We start from the raw sequence: 20,793 nt of genomic DNA on the forward strand, positions 1-20,793 counted from the left end.
AAATATACAGATAGTAAAACAGACGTTTGAATGATTATCTCTCTGCTGTTCTTGAGACTAGGAGCCACGTAAGTTACATTGCAGTAGCAATGCCAGGTTGCCACACTCTCGTGAGCTAAGTTTCACCATTTACTGTTCCTATGAAGGAAAACATTTGTGAGTGTGGTCTGCCTAAAGCATTGGCTTGAAAGATGTCATGGGACACCTTTCGTATGGTTGGGCATTTTGACTGCATCAAAGCTGCAAATATGAAGTCTCAGAATTCAAAGGGTTTTATTTGCTTATGACATGCTGAAAGTTCTTGAGCATTTCTTGCTTTATTCCTTGGGCCTGGGAGCTGTGAGTGGTTAAGGAGTTGTTCATTGCTGTACCTAAGGATACAATGAAATGGTCCAGTAGATAACTTGAACAAAACAGTCAGCTTTTATAGTCAGGCTGGATCCTGGAGAAGCATTAATACAGTCACATTTCTGCAATGAGCAGCTGTTCATTTATGACATGAGACCCTAAACTAAGGAGGAATAGAAAAGCTTGAATTAACAATTCAATTATCTGTGTGTGCAGTGAAGAATTATAATGAATATAAAATGAAATGTCTAAAGAGAAATGTAGGAAGCGATGTGTCCTCTCCTGCCAGCACTTACTTCACTTCTGGCCACAGACTGGGAGCTCTGGGACGTACCCATTGCCTCCACTCCCTCAGTGGAGGAAGAAGCAGCTCCATACATAGAGAATAAAGACCATCAACCACACACTGGAATGCTTAAATCAACATCCTAGGGTATAAACATCTTCAACATTAGACTCAAATTTATACTGGCAGCTGAGAATCCTCCACATCAAGGCTTCAATGGCTCTGTTTCATGGTTTACACACTTCTTCCAGGGTTCTACTTTAGTTGTGGCCAACAGGCTGGTAATGGGCTGCCAAGAGCTGCTGAGAGAAGCACCAGGATGCAGAGTAACCAAAAATGGAGGGACGGTCAAAAGTCTAACTTTTTCTACACTGTGATATATCATCCCCTGTCAGAACTGGCTTCGACATAAATGAATAGGGTATTACTGGACGGATTACACGTATTTTGCAGTCTGTGCCACCAACTATATTCTGCATAAAATTCTAGGTGAGTCATTTGATTATTAAACCTTGATATAGTTAAGTGTTAGTTACCGCTGGGCACTGTGCTGGCCATTCAGCGTGGGTGTGTGTGCCAGTGGGAAGACCCTGCCCTTTTACTGCCCTTTTCCCTTACAGGGCAAGTGCGACACTGCCTTGTCAATGAGCACCCAAGCATTCTGCATGTGGCCATCAGCTCTTTATGGGAGTTGTGGGAAATGGCAGTTACCAAGTACATGGAACTCAGCTGCCCAGAACCCAGGAACCTGTGGGAAGCTTTAGTTGAAACTTTAGTCTAGACAAAAACAACCACTGGCCCATAGGCAGGTGAGCTGGGGTGCAGTCCCATTCACCAGGAGAAGGGGGAGAAATTGGTTCCATCTAGCTCATTCTTCAGGTAACCCAGAGTGAGTGCCCTGTGTTATTTCTGGACAGTTTTGCAACTTGCACCTAAGATGACAAAGTAACGCCAGAAATGGAGTAAACCGGTTTAGGATGGTTTCAGGCCACTTTATGTAGGAACATTTTAAATTAGGCAGCTGAGGTGTCACAATAACAAAAGGCAATTGTTAGGGACTCAATGAGTTTAAATAGTGGTGACATGCAAATCAAGAAAATGGCTGTATATGAATGAAGAAGTGATGCTATATTTAGATTATGACAAAAATGTAGTTGATTTCTGATTCCTTCAACAAATAAAGAACTTGGAAACAAAAACGAGAATGGGTAAATTTAAGAGACATTACAACCAAAAGCAATGAATACTTCTTTTTGGATCCTAATTCAAACCAACTGTTTTTAAAAAAAATCTGTCTACTCATGTATATGAAAACCAGGGCGATGCGAACATTAAGTACATATTTGAGGAGATTAAGAATTATTGCTAATATTTTGGGGCTTCCCTGGTGGCACAGTTAAGAATCCGCCTTCTGGGGCTTCCCTGGTGGCGCAGTGGTTGAGAGTCCGCCTGCCGATGCAGGGGACACGGGTTCGTGCCCCGGTCCGGGAAGATCCCACATGCCACGGAGCGGCTGGGCCCGTGAGCCATGGCTGCTGAGCCTGTGCGTCTGGAGCCAGTGCTCCGCAACGGGAGAGGCCACAACAGTGAGAGGCCCACGTACCGCAAAAAAAAAAAAAAAAAAAAGAATCCGCCTGCCAATGCAGGGGACACGGATTTGAGCCCTGGTCCAGGAAGATCCCACATGCCGCAGAGCAACTAAGCCTGTGCGCCACAACTACTGAGCCTGCGCTCTAGAGCCCACGAGCCACAACTACTGAAGCCTGTGCGCCTAGAGCCCGTGCCCCGCAACAAGAGAAGCCACCGCGATGAGAAGCCTGCGCACCGCAACAAAGAGTAGCCCCTGTTCACCACAACTAGAGAAAGCCCACGCGCAGCAACGAAGACCCAACACAGCCAAAAAAAAAAATAAACAAACAAATAAATAAGTAAATAAATTTTAAAAAAGAATTATTGCTAATATTTAAAATTGTGATGATATTTAGTTATGTATTTTAGAAGTCTTTTATAAGAGTATTGTTTAGGGATACATTAATAATATTTGCAAGATGCAATGATATGATGTCTGGAATTTCTTCAGAATAATTCAGTGTGTGGGTGGGGTGTGGAAATTAGGGTGGGAGTAGATCTGAAGCAAGACTGATTCTAAGTTGCTAACTGTTGATGCTAGGTGATGTAGGCTGGTTCATTACACCATCTTTCTCTATTTTTAAATATATTTTCATAGTAATTTTTTAAAAAGAAAAAATATTAATTCCCTTAGAAAACCCTATGTGGATGCCTTGAGTAAAGAGACATTTCATTAGTTTGGCTTCTTTACTCTCTTAGCTGCTGATGGCTGCCTGTACACTGTCTCGTCCAGACCCTATGACCCATCTGCCCACCAGGCAGGGTTCCCAGAGCATCCTACTGCCATATGCTCTTGAGAAGGCCACATGTCAGCTCTGCCCAGTTGTTCACAGCAATGGTCTCTTCCTAAATTGTTTTCCTACTTCGGATCCAGACTTTGTCCCTCTCTCCCACATCTATTTTCACCAGTCCTGCCAACACTGAACCTCTTCTCTTTTCTTCCCAGAATATTCTGAAAGCATAAATCTGAGCATGTTACTCTCTTCCTTGAAGCTTTCCGTTAGATCCCAGATTCTGAAGAATAAAGCGCAACCCTTTGGCATGAACAGGGCTGGAACCTCTGTCTTCCACCATCCTTTCCCATCCCAATCCAATCTAATTCTCTCCCCACTGAACGACCTGTGGTCCGTTTAAAATCACTTTGCTCGCATCTTTAACCTTGCACGTGTTACTCCCTGGAAGCAGATGTCTTTCCTGCCCCGGAGAATTTCTACTCTTCCTTTAGAACTGGACTCAGATGTCTTATATCTCTGGAAACCTTCCTGGCTCCTCAGCTGAGACTAGAGACCTTTCCTATGAGATCCTACAGCTCCTGTGTATTTTTCTAGTGTTTCTCAACTTCTTTTTAAAAAAATTATTGCTTCCTCTCCTCCCATCAAGGAGAAAAAATAAATTTAAATTCTCCCTAATGAGAGAAATTAGATACGAGGCAATAAGAGTCAGTCGGGTAGGGCTGAGCTTTGGAGGGTCATAGACTATTGTAACATAATATCTAAGATCCTTTGCTCCCTGAGAACCAAATTTTATTTTTTTTAATTGAGGTGCAGTTGATTTACAATGTTGTGTTAGTTTCAGGTGTACAGCAAAGTGATTCAGTTATACATACATATGTATCTATTTTTTTCAGATTCTTTTCCCTTATACCTGAGAACCAATTTTTTGCCCCCATCAGGAATGCATGGTCTAGTATATATGCTTTTCGCTCCATGTGTCTCCTTAACTAGAAAAGGATCACCTTGAAAATTAAGATTTTTTAATGTTCACATGTCCAGAGCCTAGAACTATGCCTGGCACCAAGGAGACTCCAGTAAATACCTAAACAAATGAGCAAAAGGACAAATGCCTGTTAGCAGGCAGTCACTGGTTCCTAGCTTTGTGAGTCACCCTTCCGGCTACTCCAAGGTCTAGATTCCTTCTCCAAGGTGATGCAGACCCAATCACGCTCATTCAAAGAGGGAGAATAAAGCCTGGGCTGCCTGAGTTAGCTGCAGGCTGCACTTCCAAATCCATCTGCCTTCTCAGGCGTCGGCCCAACTGGCAGCTGTAAGGCCCTGCAGCTTGGGAGGAAGGTGATAACTGCCATTTACACTCAGACCATTTTGGAGGTGGAAGCACTCCAAGATGCTCTCTCCTTGAGGCTGGTCCAGCTTAGAAAGGAGCAACTGGAGTGTTGAACCAGAACAGAAACTTTCTGAGAAGGAAGAATGCAGGATCACCAGGAAGTTTCAAAGTGAGCCTAAACAGATCTTAATGATATTATAAACAGCTTCTATATCACAACAGAAGGTTTACCACTATTAGCAAAAGAGATGAAAGGGGGCCAGCCAACTTGTTTGTTCTGCTCAGCTCTAGTTAAGGAAATTAATGGGATCATGGAACAGATGCAAAATTGAAGCATTACTCATCTGCAATGTTATTTTCAGGCTTCTTGAGTGCCGCCTATTTAACAAAATGAACGCTATCTGGCTTGAATCCATAATGGCAGCTGCATTTGGGAGGCTTGGATTTGGGAGAGGGTCTTTGGAATGCATAAATGTACAGGTCAATCAAAGTTCACTTCAACTAAAAGTGATGGAATTCATTTCACAGAGTATGGCTACATTTCTTGGAGGTGGACAGACCTGAGAAAATGAACCATTTAGAACAATACTCTCTACAACTGCCTTACTGTTGTGCCAGTACGGCCAACCTTACTGGCCTTACCAAAGTCACGTTCCAAGGAGTTGTTGAGTGTTTAAGAGTAGAATTTGAATTTCCTTATGTAAGTGATCATTTATAAGTCTCCAAATTAGTTGCCTTGTGACAGTGTTTCTTCAAGTGTAGTTCTGGGATGAGAAATTTTAGCAGTATCTAAGAACTTGTTAGAAATACCAATTCTCAGCTATATCCCAGACCCGTAGGAATCTGAAACTCTGGAGGAAGGGCCCAGTCACCAGTGTTTTAACAAGCCCTCTGGGTGACTGTGATGCTGACTTGAGTTTGAAAATCATTACTACTTTGAGATAAAGCAGAAAAAAGGGAAGAGTACTTAAAAAAAAAAATCTATCAGAGTTTCTTCTTGCAGCCAGCCTCTTGCCAAAACAACCCCTACCACTGCTCTTCGCATAGCCAGGATCATTCTTGGTTGCTTTGATGGGGGCATTTCTGCTACTTCAACCTAGATTTGAGGGGAAAAAGGCTGCTGCAAATTACTTAGCCGGCTTAACACTGATGAAGTTAAAAAAAAAAAAAGAAAGCCCAAATCTTTGAAGGGCAGATTTAACTGGTACTAATAAGGCTATATTTGCATAAGACTCTATTTGAAATTGTGAAAAGGTAATTTGCTTCAGATGGGACAAGCTGCAGCCTGGAAACGTTTCTCAACGCAGATTAGAGCTGGTGAAGGGAAAATACTGAATTTTTAGTCTCTATAAACATGCTACGTATTAGAAGTGAGGTGCTCTAAATCAAGAGAGAGGTCATTAGCGTCTGTATATTTGACTGGCACAAAGGCAGTGATACAAAGCGGACCCTTAGAAATTATTTGGGACAGATTTGGAAGCTTCCATGTATTTCTTCCCACAATTCCCCCAAATTCTCTCCTTTGCTTCGGGGTTCTTTCTCAGATCTCCAAACTCTCCCCTCTTCAGCTATGTTGGATCTAGATGCAGTCAAGGCAATAGATCTTATTTCAAGCAATAGATCTTATTTGCATCTCTGAGGGTCTGGGGATTAGGTAACAACCATGGTTCTAGAGGCTTGGACCCAGACAAGCACTGATTGGCTCTATTCGATTTATGTTCCCGTGGTAATGAAATATGACAGATGTAAAAGCTCCTCTAGAGAGAATGGCCACTGAATATGGTGGGTGGGGGTTTCCCTACAATCCCAGGTGTTCCAAAAGATTTGGCCATAGTGAAATAAAGCTAAAATTAATTTTAACAGCATCCTAACAATGGCTGTTGATAGTCTGCATTCACTGGGCCTTACTTGGTGCCATTCATTATCGCTGAGTGCTTAAATATCAATATATTGCCTCCCCTGATCCTTAAAACTGCCATGTGCAGGATGCATTCAATGGACATTGTGGATGAGGACACTGAGGCCCAGAGAAGTTAATTTTCCCAAGCTTCCCAGCTTGTCAGTTGTGAAGTCAGCCTAGTGTTCTTAGTCATTTTATTTTACTGCTTCCCCCAGCCAGCGCTAGAAACAGAGTTAATGCAGACTCTCTTGAATGCCTCTTCATTACTTCAGCAAGTGACTGCAACCAGGGGTCACAGACCAAATACCCTGGCCTTGTTCCCCTGCTTTTTGTCTTTTAATGGTTCCTCATTGGCTTCTGGGGTAAAGTTCAAATTTTTTAACATAGTTAGAAGGACCATAATGATCTGGCTTCAGTGTATCCATCTATTCACCCACTACTGAGTCCTTACACAAATTTTTTGCTTCAGCTATATCTGCTACGAGGATGTGCCACTCTCTCTGACTTCCTGTGGCTCATACTCTTCCTCTGGTTAATTTTAACAACGCCTCCCAAATACCTTTAACACCTAGGTTGTTAGAAGCATTTCCTTGAGCTCCCCAGTCTCAAATGGGTGCCTTCACGTTCTCTTAATGTTTTGTGCACACACCTAGAACACTCATAATCCTGTTGATTATTTCCTTCCGTTTCTCCTATAACATGGTGACTGATTTAAGGGCAGAGATTGTGTGTCCTTTTTAATCTAAGAACTGGCAGTCCCTAGTACCTTACAGACACTAAATAAATGCTCATGGCATGACTGAATGAAAACCAAAGACTTTACTGACATTTGAGAATAGTTCTACCATCTCCTTTAAGGTACAAAGCAGAGCAATAAAATTATTGTAGCTGGAAGACAGGCTTACATTTTGAAGCAACATCTGTTAAACTCAACTGCAGTATTACTAGCTTAGGAAACCAAGTTATATCAAGTATGGTTATACACTTTCTGTAGCTGATTAGAGAACCAAGGATGGAGAGGAGCAGACACTTAAGGAAAGAACTGGAAGATTCCTGAAGTCTACTGGTACAGAAAGTCCAATATCAGTATAAGCAATATTTTAGGGAGTGAAGAATATATACTGAGTATTACCATTCTAAAATACAAAGGATTTTGTATTTAGGATGTATTTTGTATTTAGGATGGCAACAATTTAAATCACCAGCTTAATTTCAGATTAAGCAAGGTATCAAACTTCCAAAATCAGTGACTGTTGTCATGAATAATGTTTATTTCCCACTCATCTACATCTTGACCAAGGATCAGAACTAATGTGGGGAAAGGCGTTTCAGGATGTAATAATAATAAAAATAGTTCCCAGTTACTGAATACTGATTGTGCCAGGAAATCTCTCTCTCAACAAGCTACAACAGCTCCCCGAGGTGGGTATTATTTTGTGCACATTACTGAAAATGGTACTGAATCTCAGGCAGGTTAAGTAACTTGCCCAAACTGACACAGCTCAAATGTGGTAGAGCTGGATTTAAAAGTGTGTGCTCTTTATGTCTACATAGTTGGCCTTGAACTAGTCTATATCCAGGTTTTACATTTTGAATAATCCCTTCTCCTTGCTTTGCTCTGAATAAGAAAGGATTCAGTTACTCAAATTATACTTATATTCTCATGGGGGAAGAGGATACAGAAACACTCAAATTCTTCCAAATCGATGATCAGATGATAATTTTCAAATAATGGTCTGTTATAAAAATGTGTCTAAGTGGGTGTATATTTTAGTATGACAACTTGAGAAAATCTGGTTTGGGTAAATATGTCTCTTGCACCTATATTTACAGTCTTATTTTGGGTAGGTGTATGGTTTTCAATGGAAGGATTTAGGATTTTTAAAATTGGACCTCTTAAAATTAGAAAAAAAAAAAAACCCTAACAAGCATGATCATTACCATAGTATTAGGCATAGGGATTGTAGGGGGAAGGGTCTAAAGGGGAAAAATCAGCCAAAGGAAAGAAGCAACTGAAAGTAAGATCTGGCTCTCCAAGTGCTCAGTTGTTGTTTCTGAAACTCCTCCCAGTGTGTCTGCACAGCCTGGCTTTGGAACTGGGAACATCGCCAACCACAAGCACCATACATATTCATCTCTGGCTTGGCTTCTTCACTCTGCAAGGAAGGTAGCTGAGATCTGCTTAGCTTGGCAAATCATGCAAAATGGGTTTCTCCACAGAGCTTTGCCTCTTTACTAGGACAGAACCCAGTCCGATGCTGGAGGCTTTATCCTGCTTTTTAAATAAATCCCTCAAAGAAAATGCCATTGAGTCACGCTTGTTAGGAGAGAAATGCAAATGTTGGTGTGGAAAATCAGTTGCCCGGGAAATAACTAGTAGAAATCTATGCATATTTTTAAACGTCCATTATAAAATATACTTGGATATAATCATCTTTACCAGCTGTACTGATGGATGTAACTACCAACTTGTTTTGACTCTGAATAGGAATCATAAACACGAGGCCTGACATGACCACGAACTCTGGATCTAGAGGATTAGATTCCAGGAGATTCCAGGACATTGACAACTGCTCATTATTGGTTGGGATGAAACTATATTCAGTAGAAACTCTCTTAACCAATCTCCTTTTAACCAATTTACTGGATTAATTGTGACTCTCCTTTACAAAGACTCTCCTCTTTGTAAAATATACTGACCAATGCCATCGAATGTTCCAGAATAGTAGGTTTCCCTCTGTAGTACCCCGTGTACCTCTGTTCCTGCTACCAATTGAGTCAAAAGTTTAAAAGTTTAGAGTCAATTATGATTATTCCCAATCCTGTTTATGCCAGCTTTACTTGTTATTGTAACTACATAATTTAATGAATCTTATATAATCTATGAAATATGAGTATATTGGATCTATGAAAAAATCAAATGCTTTGGAAAGATTCAATAAGGGGGATTATTAGGCAAAAAATCAACAGTTAATTACACAGAGGAAAAACTTGAAAACATTGGGGAAATAAAAATCTAGATGGAGTAAGCATTCAGATTGCTTTAAATTCTTTAAATTCTCACTGCATGAAAGCAAGACAACACACAAAAACCAAACCTGGAAATCATAAACTGTATATTATGGGTATGACTTAGGCAAACAAGTCAAAAGACTTGTCATTACAATTAGCAGAAAGTGTTGGCTTCACCCATGAGATTGGTAAATTTTTAAATTAAATGTTTATGTTATAGATACATGTCACTTTCTATAAATCCCCACATTAGCTGCCTCTTTCTGTTCATGAACTTTTTTCAATTAGCTTGGGTTCTTATCAAAATCAGATAAAAGGGCGTCTGCTGCGGGGCTACTCAGATTGCTGGGTCTTGGCCCACAGCAGCATGATGATGAAGTTTGCCGGAAATGACAGTCGCAGGCCCCACCTAGGGTTAGCGCTCAGGAACTGTGCTTTAACGAGCTCTGCAGGTGATTCTGAGGCCTTCTCAAGTTTGAGAAGCACTGCTCTCCTGTATTCGCATATTACTGGAAGCACTAACAATGGATACAGCCCTTTTAGAAAGCAACATGGTACAAGACTCATCAGGAATCATAAAAATTCCCTTTTTATTTTGACTCAGTCACCCTACTTTTAAGAATATTTCCTAAGGAAATAATTCAAAAGAAAAAAAGTTGAATAAAGATATCCACGCATAAAAATATCGGTTATTGTGCCACCTACAGTAATAAAACAACTGGGAGCAATCTAAGTAAGAAGAAAAGAATGGTAAATAAATTACGGGCAGTAAATTAAAATGATAGCTATTAAGGGTTTGTAAAATGGTAACATGTTTATAAAGCTAAGGAAAAAAGAGAACACGCACTGTGGTTATAATTATGTAATATAATATCAACTAGAAAATGACCAGTTCTATTGTATTAGGGTGGTATCAGGTGATGATTTAGTTTTCATCTTTAAAGTTATTTTAATATAGCTATAATGTTTATATACTGAAAATATCTTAAATATATCATTTAAAAGCACCATTATTTAAAACTCATACTACACTCTCACCGCCCAATTTAAAGACCCTCTTAACTACAAAAAACACTGTTGTATGTCACTAGCCAGCTGTTGTATGTAAAACACCAAGATCTAATATCTTTGGTGACAGACGGGCAGTTAGAGAAATCAGTCTTAACTAAGGAGGTTATCAATACCTGAATTATCTTCATCTTTGCGGATTTTCAGCTTCACCAAGTCTTCACACTGCTGGAGGATCTGAACTGCATCTTCCATGGAACAATTGTCCAGCCTGATGTTATCTATGGCAAGTAATTTATCCCCAAGTTCCAGGGTTCCCGTTCTGATAGTAAAGGCATAGCAAATGCATGGTTAATGATGGGCACTTAACCAGGCCATTTAAGAGGCATTTAGCACAAAGCAGCATTACGGTAGTCTTTAGAAGAAATAAGATTCTTCAACTTTTAAAATTGCATTTTATTGACAAATCCCCTTTTTCCAGTCTTAATTTGGATGGCTGCCGTGACATTAAATTGCAGAGTATTGAAAAATATTTTTCTTCTGTTTTCTTCAATTAGACCAGGACAACCATATAAGCATCACTCAGGAATTCTAAGGTTTCCAGGAAGGGGAGTAATGGGCCCAGGTTTACACAGCCCGGTGTCCTTATGCTTCTCCAGATTGTTGCACCACTTCCGGTCCTTGGCAGTCCTGATACTAGGAGAGGATACAGGGAGTGAGGCGAGTCAAGGTGGGATGGACTTAGGGGAGGTCTGAGTCCTGGTGTCTCTGCTATTTCCACCTGCACTGGGGAACGCACTATGGCTGCAGTAGGGACAAAAGGTGAATTGGATGTTACCTCTCTGGAAGGTGGCCATTGAGAGTCTAATACTGGTTATGGACTGCTTCAGGTCTTGGAAGTTTTTAAAGGTCCACCATGAAATGAGAAAAACAATGAGAAGGTATATGTGCTTGCAGGTGCTTCTGTATGTATATGCACACATATCTGTAAGGAAGGTTATGTTTTGGTAAGAGCCATCCTTTATGCATTATGTCTGTGACCGAGATTGCTAATTGCTTCCCAGAATCCATTCTCCCTTCCTTCTTCTGTGTCATCCCCTAAAGATACATACCCCAGACTCTCTTTGCACCATCCCACCTCCCTTCTATGGCTGGAAAATCACAATGACTGGAGAAGCTGGAGTGGATGGCAGAGATGCTTCTCCAGCCCTGTGTTGCCTGTCTACTTCCCAACTGCTGTATGAGAGACAAACTTCTGTCTTGTTGGATCCACTCCATTTATGTCTCCTTGTCACAGTATCTGAGCATATACCTATATATCTAAGTTCACACAATGTCTTTCCTACTTTTTGAGTGTTAAAATATTTCTTTAATGAAATGACTGTGATAACAGATGTGGGATTATTTAAGTCCTTAACTGGAAAATAAAACGAAAGTTAACAGTCTTACATCAATATTCCTAATCACTTAAAAATATTTTTGATCTGTGAAATTGAAAGTTTGAGGCTCCCTGATTTTTGTGGTCTATGAACCAAAAAGGATACATAAACACTGTTTAAGGCTCAAGGATCTGGCTTGACTAGGGAGGACATTCTGGCATCTAGCAAAACTCTCCCGTAAGCTATTATCTCCATGTGGGGTGACTCTCATCATTGGGGCCACTTTCAGTTTTTTAGCAGGAAAAATGAAGGATGGAAGATGATCAGTGAAGGAGAGGCTATGTGGGACTCATGAATGACCCTAAAAAACATTTTCATGTGATTGTTGTCTGCACTGGGTGCAGAAATAAACTGACACCGGGGGAGATCTCTACATAGCCATTGACATTAGAGATGTCAAATGTAATCGATTAATCGTGGCTGCCTGGAAAATACTGAGAATACCATGACCTATTAGCAAGGTTGTCTTGGGTGTGGAAGAGGTCATTTCTGCTGTAATTAAGAAATACCTTGGGATGAATCAGTAAATCCATCTTTCTTACCTGTGTGCCACACTGCCTTTCTTGATATCTGATATGACCAGAGGGTCTCCTGGTTTTCTACTGGATGGTGCTGTAATAATGAAGATAGAATAGTCACATCTTTATATCCACAATTCACCCACTACTGTACAGGTCTCACTGTTAGCAACCAAATGCAAGTACAGTTTGTATGCAAAGCAAAGAGAATCAGCAAATGAATTTAAAAATGCACATATTACCCCTTCTTGATATAAAGATATGTTTGTGTTAAAGTACTCATAAACTTGAAAATAAAGCAAAGTTATTTTAAATCTGCAATTGGAGAAAGCAATTGAAAATCTGCCCATCTGGATTAAATCTATTTCAATCTGTGATTCTCAAGAGAGGGAGGTGAAGAGTGAAGAGTCCAACAGAAAAGTGTATTAAAAGCAATTAGGGAGGGCTTCCCTGGTGGCACAGTGGTTGAGAATCCGCCTGCCGATGCAGGGGACACGGGTTCGTGCCCTGGTCTGTGAAGATCCCACATGCCGCAGAGCGGCTGGGCCCGTGAGTCATGGTCGCTGAGCCTGCGCGTCCGGAGCCTGTGCTCCGCAACGGGAGAGGCCACAACAGTGAGAGGCCCGCACGTACCGCAAAAAACAAACAAACAAAAAAGCAACTAGGGGCTCCCCTTAGTGGTACTTACATGTGCCCTTCTCCTACCCATTCTTTCACTCCTTACCAGTGAGGAGACACCACTCTTCATGGGATCCTACCATATTACTCAAGTGTACTGGGTGGGAAAGTGGATGAGAATCACTAATGTAAATTTTTTTTTCCCCCAGAAGGATATCTTTTGCTAGATAGACTGCAAATATTAAAATTTTGCTCACAAATTCATACCTAGAATGCTCTGAAATGTTCAGAAATCTGACTGATGCTATTTATTTATATTTATATATATATTCATATTTAAACATGTACATGTAACTTTTATTGAGTATATAGATAAATCTATTATCCTGCATAGTGGTCAGTTTTGGGCTTTATAACTTTTCTTAGGAATATTTCCCTTTGGTGATAATGAAATAATAATAATGAAAAGCCATTAGGAATGAGTCTACTTAGACTTAATCCTCAAAATGAACTGTAGTCCATATTTAAGTACAAAAATATCATCTTGACCTAGAAAGTTTACATTTAATTTAGGAGTTTGATAATTAAAATGAACATACTAACATTTATAAACAATTTGCCTCCAATAGGAGATGTTTTACCAACCTGAAGCCTGGAGTGATTTCTTTTTAAGGATCATTAAAAGGCGCCTAATGTAAGATTTTATTATAAACAGTCTGATCACACCATAATAATCATAGAACCATATCATATTCCATAATCCCATTTGAATCCCAGGAAAATGTTTATGCACAAGAACAGATGGTTTAATATCGCAACACATCGTTGAAAGAAAAAGCAAACACATATACCAATATCTTATCCACTGTCTGAGTTAGTCCACAGTAAATGTTAATGGGACTTCATCCAATCATTATTCTTAGCTTCTAGCAAAGAATGCAAAACATTCTGTTCACTACAATTAATTCATAATTTAAACCTCCACTCAATGATTTGATATAATTCCACTAGAGAAATATAAACATCCAGCGGTTTTACTCATATTACATTTCAGAACAGCAAATTGTTCTAGGCACAGGGCACAAAAACAAAAACTTTGTTATGACCAGCAAATACAACTTTCCTAGTGTCTGCCAATAACTTTACACGATATTTTTCCAAGCTTTAGTAATCCTCACAGAGCACTCAATGTTTCCCTTGGTTTTTTAAAAAATTCATTTTCCATTGAAATGGACTAAAACAAAACAGTATAGGCAACGAAATACATCAAACCCATCTCTGTCATCCTTCTAACAGGAAATAACCCTGTGACCTCTGGACAAACCCACACAGCTTTGCAGAGAGGTGTGAAACTTCTAATGGTCTACAGACATGTATGGTGCCCATTTCATGTTTACTACATTCTTCTCTTTCTCCTTTAATCAAGTCCATACTTGAGGTTTGAAAGGTTCATCAGGGTGGATGCCCATTGGAGTGATGAAGTTGAGACCAGAAGTGGCTCCAAATCTGTATGAGCTCCTGACACTATCACTACCATGCTTACCAGGCACATTAAATATGGCCATGCCTTTGGGGCTTTGAGGGCTCAGTCATGGTTTGCACACTCTGGCACCATGTTTTATTTTTCTTTAAAAAAATTTTTTTATTGAAGTATAGTTGATTTACAATGTTATGTTAATTTCTGCTGTACAGCAAAGTGACTCAGTTATACATATATATACATTCTTTTTTTATATTCTTTTCCACTATATTATTGAATATAGTTCTCTGTGCTATAACAGTAGGACCTTGGGGTTGTTTATCCATTCTATATATAATAGTTTACATCTGCTAACCCCAACTTTCCAATCCATCCCTCCCCAACTCCCCTTGACAACCACAAGTCTGTTCTCTATATCTGTGAGTCTGTTTCTGTTTCATAAATAAGTGCATTTGTGTCATATTTTAGATTCCACACATAAGTGATATTATATGTTATTTGTCTTTCTCTTTCTGACTTACTTCATTTAGTATGATAATCTCTAGGTCCATCCATGTTGCTGCAAATGGCATTATTTCATTCTTTTTTATGGCTGAGTAGTATTTCATTGTATATATGTACCACATCTTATTTATTCATTTGTCGATGGACATTTATTTTATTTATTTATTTATTTATTTAATTAATTTATTTTGTGGTACGCGGGCCTCTTACTGTTGTGGCCTCTCCCTTTGCGGAGCACAGGCTCTGGACGCGCAGGCTCAGAGGCCATGGCTCACGGGCCCAGCTGCTCCGTGGCATGTGGGATCCTCCCGGACTGGGGCACGAACCCGTGTCCCCTGCATCGGCAGGCAGACTCTCAACCACTGCGCCACCAGGGAAGCCCTGTCGATGGACATTTAGATTGTTTCCATGTCTTGGCTATTGTGAATAGACCTAGCACCATGTTTTTTTTTTTTGAACCTATATTATTTATTTATTTATTTATTAACATATTTATTGGAGTATAATTGCTTTACAATGGTGTGTTAGTTTCTGCTTTATAACAAAGTGAATCAGCTATGCATGTACATATATCCCCATATCTCCTCCCTCTTGAGTCTCCCTCCCACCCTCCCTATCCCACCCCTCTAGGTGGTCACAAAGCACCGAGCTGATCTCCCTGTGCTTTGTGGCTGCTTCCCACTAGCTATCTATTTTACATTTGGTAGTGTATATATGTCCATGCCACTCTCTCACTTTGTCCCAGCTTACCCTTCCCCCTCCCCGTGTCCTCAAGTCCATTCTCTACGTTCACGTCTTTATTCCTGTCCTATCCCTAGGCTCTTGAGAACCTTTTTTTTAGATTCCATATATATGTGTTGGCATACAGTATTTATTTTTCTCTTTCTGACTTACTTCACTCTGTATGACAGGCTCTAGGTCCATCCACCTCACTACAAATAACTCAATTTCCTTTCTTTTCATGGCTGAGTAATATTCCACTGTATATATGTGCCACATCTTCTTTATCCATTCATTTGTTGATGGATACTTAGGTTAGCACCATGTTTTGATCCTTCTCTGAGGAAGGTACAAACCAAGCATCCTTTGCTTGACTTGTAGTGCTTTAAAAAATTAGTTGCCAACATTTAAAAAGCAGTAGATTTCATAGAGATGTACAGTTTCTTTGAAAAAATTAGAGAGGCAATATGGTATAGTGATGAAGAGGCAAGATTTGGCAGCCAGAATGCTTGGGTTCCAAATCCTGCCTCTTCCACATATAAGCCGTGTATGCCTGAGCACATAGTGTTCAGACACCTTAGTTTCCTGGTCTGTGAAACAGTGATAAAGAACAACAGTGCTGCTCTCATACAGTTTTTGTTGTAAGGATTGAGTTTTTCTATGTAAAGTGACTGGAGCAGTGCGCATACAATACACTATATAAGTGTTTATTATGATGAGTATCCAGCAACATTGGACTCACTTTCCCACTCTCTCCTTTAGATGGAGCCTTCCGTCTCTAATTTGCCACTGTCCTCACTGGAAGGATCTCACTTCCTGACTTGCCTCACCTCTGAGGGCTTTGTGACCCTTTGAGCAAGAATACATCAGCACTCACTCAGTGCTTTGAATTTGCTTGGAGTTCTCCATTGAACAATTCTGTGAAATCCATTGAATTGAAGTTCACAGAGTCATCCATCGAACACATACTCATTGAACACCAACTATGAGCTAGGCATGTCTGCTCTGGGCACTGGCTATGAAATCCTGGAGAAAATCTGGATAAAAAGGGGAGACAGGGGGACTTCCCTGGTGGTCCAGTGGCTAAGACTCCACACTCCCAGTGCAGGGGGCCCCGGTTCGATCCCTGGTCAGGGAACTAGATCCCACATGCCGCAACTAAGCGTTTGCATGCCACAACTAAAAAAAGAAAAAATCTCGCATGCTGCCTCTTTCTATTATGAAAGATAAGAAGTCAGTTCTCTTCCGCCTCTACATCACCACCACATTCAGACACAGTTCTTGTCCTCCCATTCTTCCAATACAGTTTTGTCATTTTTTTGTAAAATCGATATTTAGCATTTACTTTAGTATGACTGTAAACAGTACTAGAAGACAAGTCATGTTGCATGGCATGATTACCTGCCTTTTCTACAGGATATATTTTCTGTTGTCTTAATTTTCTTGTGTTTACCATGAATTCAACTCCTCAGATTTGTAATCTCTCAACATGTTATATCATATCAAAAATTCTATTAGAGGTTTCCAACCCATCTGGAATGTTTGCTTTCTAGGGTTACTACACAGATCTTGGGAACTTCCTTCCCACAGACCCTGGGAACCCAGAGTTTCTTTTCATTCCTGTTAAATTAATTAAAGAAGGAGGCTATTAGACTGAGGTGGCTCTAATGCTGTGGTAGCCCAAGGAAGCCAACCAAAATCTAAGCTTTTACAAGGTTATGAAATCAAAATACTAAGGACAACCAGTCACAAACAGCCAACTAGTCTTTAAGTTACAGCCAGTTAAATAATTTCCTTTCTTTGCCTCTGCTCTTCCTATATCTGTCTTTCCCCAGACTCCTGTTGGGGGAGCATTCCTAACTACTTCTGGTTTGGTGCTGCCAGATTTGAATCAATTTTTTTGCTCAAATAAACTCTTAAAATGTTTAATATGCCTCGGTTTACCTTTTAACACTCTCTCTTGCATCCTTGGAGCCCTTGCATCCTGAATCCAATTCTCCCTCTTTCTGGCTTTACTCTCTTTTGGTGGTTGGTACACGTTCTCTGACAGCTTCCTGAGGAAGAGTGCATGGGAGGAGAGTATTTTGAATTCTTGCATAGTTGTCTTTTTTTTACTTCCACCTTTGCTGGATGGAGAATTCTAGGTTGGAAATTTCTTTTCCCTCAGAATTTTGAAGGCACTCTTCCATTGGTTTCTAGATTCTAGAACTGCTATTTGTTGAGAAGCCTGACGCCATTCTGATTACTCGGTTATTATTTGTGTTCTGATACACTGTGTGAAAACTGCCCACCCCCACTGGAAGCCTGTAGGATTGTCTTTTTCTCCCAGTTTTCAAATCTCATGATGACATGCCTTGGCGTGGGTCTGTTTTCATCCATAGCTCATGGACCCATACATCTGGAAACTTATATCCATCAATTCTAGGAAATTTATGAAAATATATCCTTGATGCTTTTCTCTCCTCTTTCTTTTTGTAACGTCTATTATTTGGATATTGTGTTATTTGGACTCGTATAATTTTCCTATTTAGTCTAGATTCTTCATTTATTTATTTGTTGTTTTGTCCTAATTTCTAGAAATCTTCCTCAACATTTTTTCCAGTATTTCTGTTGAACTCCTTCATTTCTTCCATATTCTTACTTTTCAAGATCTCTTTGTTCCCTTCTGGAGGCTACTGTGTAATAGTATTCAGGGCCTCCCACCCAGGGATACAAATGATATTAATGATTTTTTTTTTTCTTTTTAAAGTTTTCTTCTTCCTGCATGTGCTGTTTCTGTTTTTTTCTTTGTTTTTGGTGTCAGTCTTGCATTAGATTCTTTCCTCCAAGTGCCTGTGTTTTTCCTAGCTGTCTGTTCACATCAAAGATGGCTCTGCAAAGTAGCTGTTTGAAAGCTTGGTGCCCCTGAGTGGGGCTCCTGGATTATGGTCGTCACTGTATAGTTCAGGCCAGACTGCTTCTTTGGGTCAGATGGCACTGATTCTTCCTCCAGCTCGGAGGGGATTAAGTCTGGATACCTGGCTTCTTTGAGCTTCTGTGAGAAGACCAGCAGCCTCCTCATTCAGTGTTTCACTGAATCTCTGCTTTCAGAACTGGACTGGTACACTCAGCTGTGCCCTCCCAATCCAGAGACCCTCCCTTTCACGTTTTCCAGAGGATAAAACTAGGCTCTGCCAGGAAGGGGAGGGGTGCTTGGCGGTTCTGAGTTGGGGAAGGCATCTGAGGGACTCATTCATTCTTAACAGACTTTCAACCAATCCCCCTGTCTTCTTAACTCTCCCATCACTCTTGCTTCCAGAAGTTCCTGATTCCACCTCTCTGACTTGCTGGGAGTTTAGGATGCAAATCAGGTTCGCTGTCAGCTTTCCACTCTGCTTCTTTAAATTCATCTTTCTCCATCTTCTTTGCCACTTCCAAATTTGGTTGTTGTTATCTATTTTTCTTTTCCTCTTCTCCTTATGAGTTTCTGCCTCCTGATAAATCTTATACTGTCATTTTAAAATGGGGGTTAGGGTTAGGAGCAGGGCTAAGTGCGTGTTTTCAAGCTAGCATCTTTTGACTCACGAAGCTTTAAAATCACTGGTCGTCTGTCACTGTCAGAAACTGGTTCTCACAGTGAATTTGGATTCTTTTCTTCTCAAACAGTTGTTGGAAGAGGTAGAAAATGACAGTCCCTATCTTTTGTTTAAAACACTTTTTCTGAATCTGAAGACAGGTGAAATCTTCTGCAGTGTGAAGCTAATTAAATGTGAATTAATTCCAAGAACATTCTATAATGTCTAGCCGTTCATGGAACTTACTCTGCTAGTCAAGGTACTTTGCTCAAAGGGCCTGCTAAACTGTCCAAACTACACTGGAGAAGTGTGTGCACACACACACACACACACACTCACTCACTCACACAATCATTCAGTTTTACTTTCATTGTAACCATATAAATATGTGCGTGTGTGTGTATATATATATATATATATATATACACACACACGCACATATATATATACTACCTGGCAAGTAAAACTGGTTATTTGATTTGAAATGGACCAGTGAGTAGAGTTTTTATTGCAAAGTTGGCAAAAAAACACGAACCTTTCTCTTCTAAATATGTTTAAGACTTAAGGTGAAAATGACAGATTTGTTGTTCTTGTTATAAAGGCTGCTTTATGATTTTACAAAAAATAAAGCAAGCCTTTGTTCCTGCAGACAATTCAGTCACAACTAAAAAGGAAAGCCAACAAATTAACTGCACTCACAAAATGCTGTCTCTTGCTTTTCTAATATAGGATCTGGCAAGATTCATCAATCAGATGGTGACAGGGAGATGAGGGTTAACATGAACACAGCCAGTGTTAAGTCAGACAGAAAGGGTTTGAATCCCTGTTTGGCCTTTTATTAGCTCTGGGTCTTTGGGAAGCTTATCCAGCTGTGCAAAATGGGCACAGATGTTATAGGGCCACTTTCAGGATTAAATGAGAAAACACATATTAACTGCTTAGTGCCATGCACGGTACAAAGTAGATAAAACTCCCTTGTAATAAAACCTCAAAAGAAAACATCGATACCAAAAGATCTTTACGGACAACTACACATGACAGAGACAACCAGAGTTCTCTGACTTGAAAGGCAGGTGAGCTGCATTGGAGGGTATGGGCTCTGGTTTCTGATTGGCTGAGGTGTCAGAGCTTCAGGATCCTGCTTCTTGTCCCAAACTGCATCCTTCTGCTAGGCTGCTCTACTTTATTTGCTATAATAAATTACTCCATATCATAGCAATAAAATCTATAAAAGTAATGCCTGATGCTAATATGCTATGAATGTCTCATCAGGAACTTATGAAAATTAGTCTAAAACTGCTCACCCCATCCAAAATCAGAGGGACTCATTTCTCAGTCCATTAGGTATGAAGAGTGAGCCTTAAGCCAAGTGTGAAGGCTGATGGTACACTTCCCGAGATGGAGGCCTATTTCTCACTACTCAGAGCTTTCACAAGATGAAGATACAGAAAGAGGACTTTGTATAAAGTTAGTGAGAAACATTCATAAACCCCTGTAGTGCCTCAGTTTCCCTAACAGTACCTTTGTGTGTATGAGTGAGAAGAGGGTCCTTTGATTTCCTACTTAGGTAGGATAATTACGATTGGTACTAAATTTTGTGGGGTAGAGCCTTGCTTAAAATATTTCATGAGGCTCTATGTGGAAAATAAATATCAATCATTATAATAATTAACATTCATTACGGTTCACAATGTGTTCTGGGCACCTTACATACAC

At 40.1% G+C, this 20,793-nt stretch overlaps 1 protein-coding gene across 15 annotated transcripts in view; it reads right to left on the bottom strand.

Moving 5' to 3' along the window:
* GRIP1 (glutamate receptor interacting protein 1) overlaps positions 1-20,793 on the bottom strand; it is a 728,793-nt gene that overhangs the window by 51,174 nt on the left and 656,826 nt on the right. For all 15 annotated transcript variants that reach the window (XM_059080546.2, XM_067009696.1, XM_067009704.1 and 12 more), the window contains 2 exons: positions 12,226-12,295; positions 10,421-10,566 (listed from right to left, as the gene is read on the bottom strand). In XM_059080546.2, coding sequence (XP_058936529.1) covers positions 10,421-10,566; positions 12,226-12,295 — 216 coding nt within the window. The remainder of the gene's footprint in view (positions 1-10,420; positions 10,567-12,225; positions 12,296-20,793) is intronic.

The sequence above is a fragment of the Kogia breviceps genome, chromosome 12, assembly GCF_026419965.1.
Source record: "Kogia breviceps isolate mKogBre1 chromosome 12, mKogBre1 haplotype 1, whole genome shotgun sequence".
Taxonomy (NCBI): Eukaryota; Metazoa; Chordata; class Mammalia; order Artiodactyla; family Physeteridae; genus Kogia; species Kogia breviceps.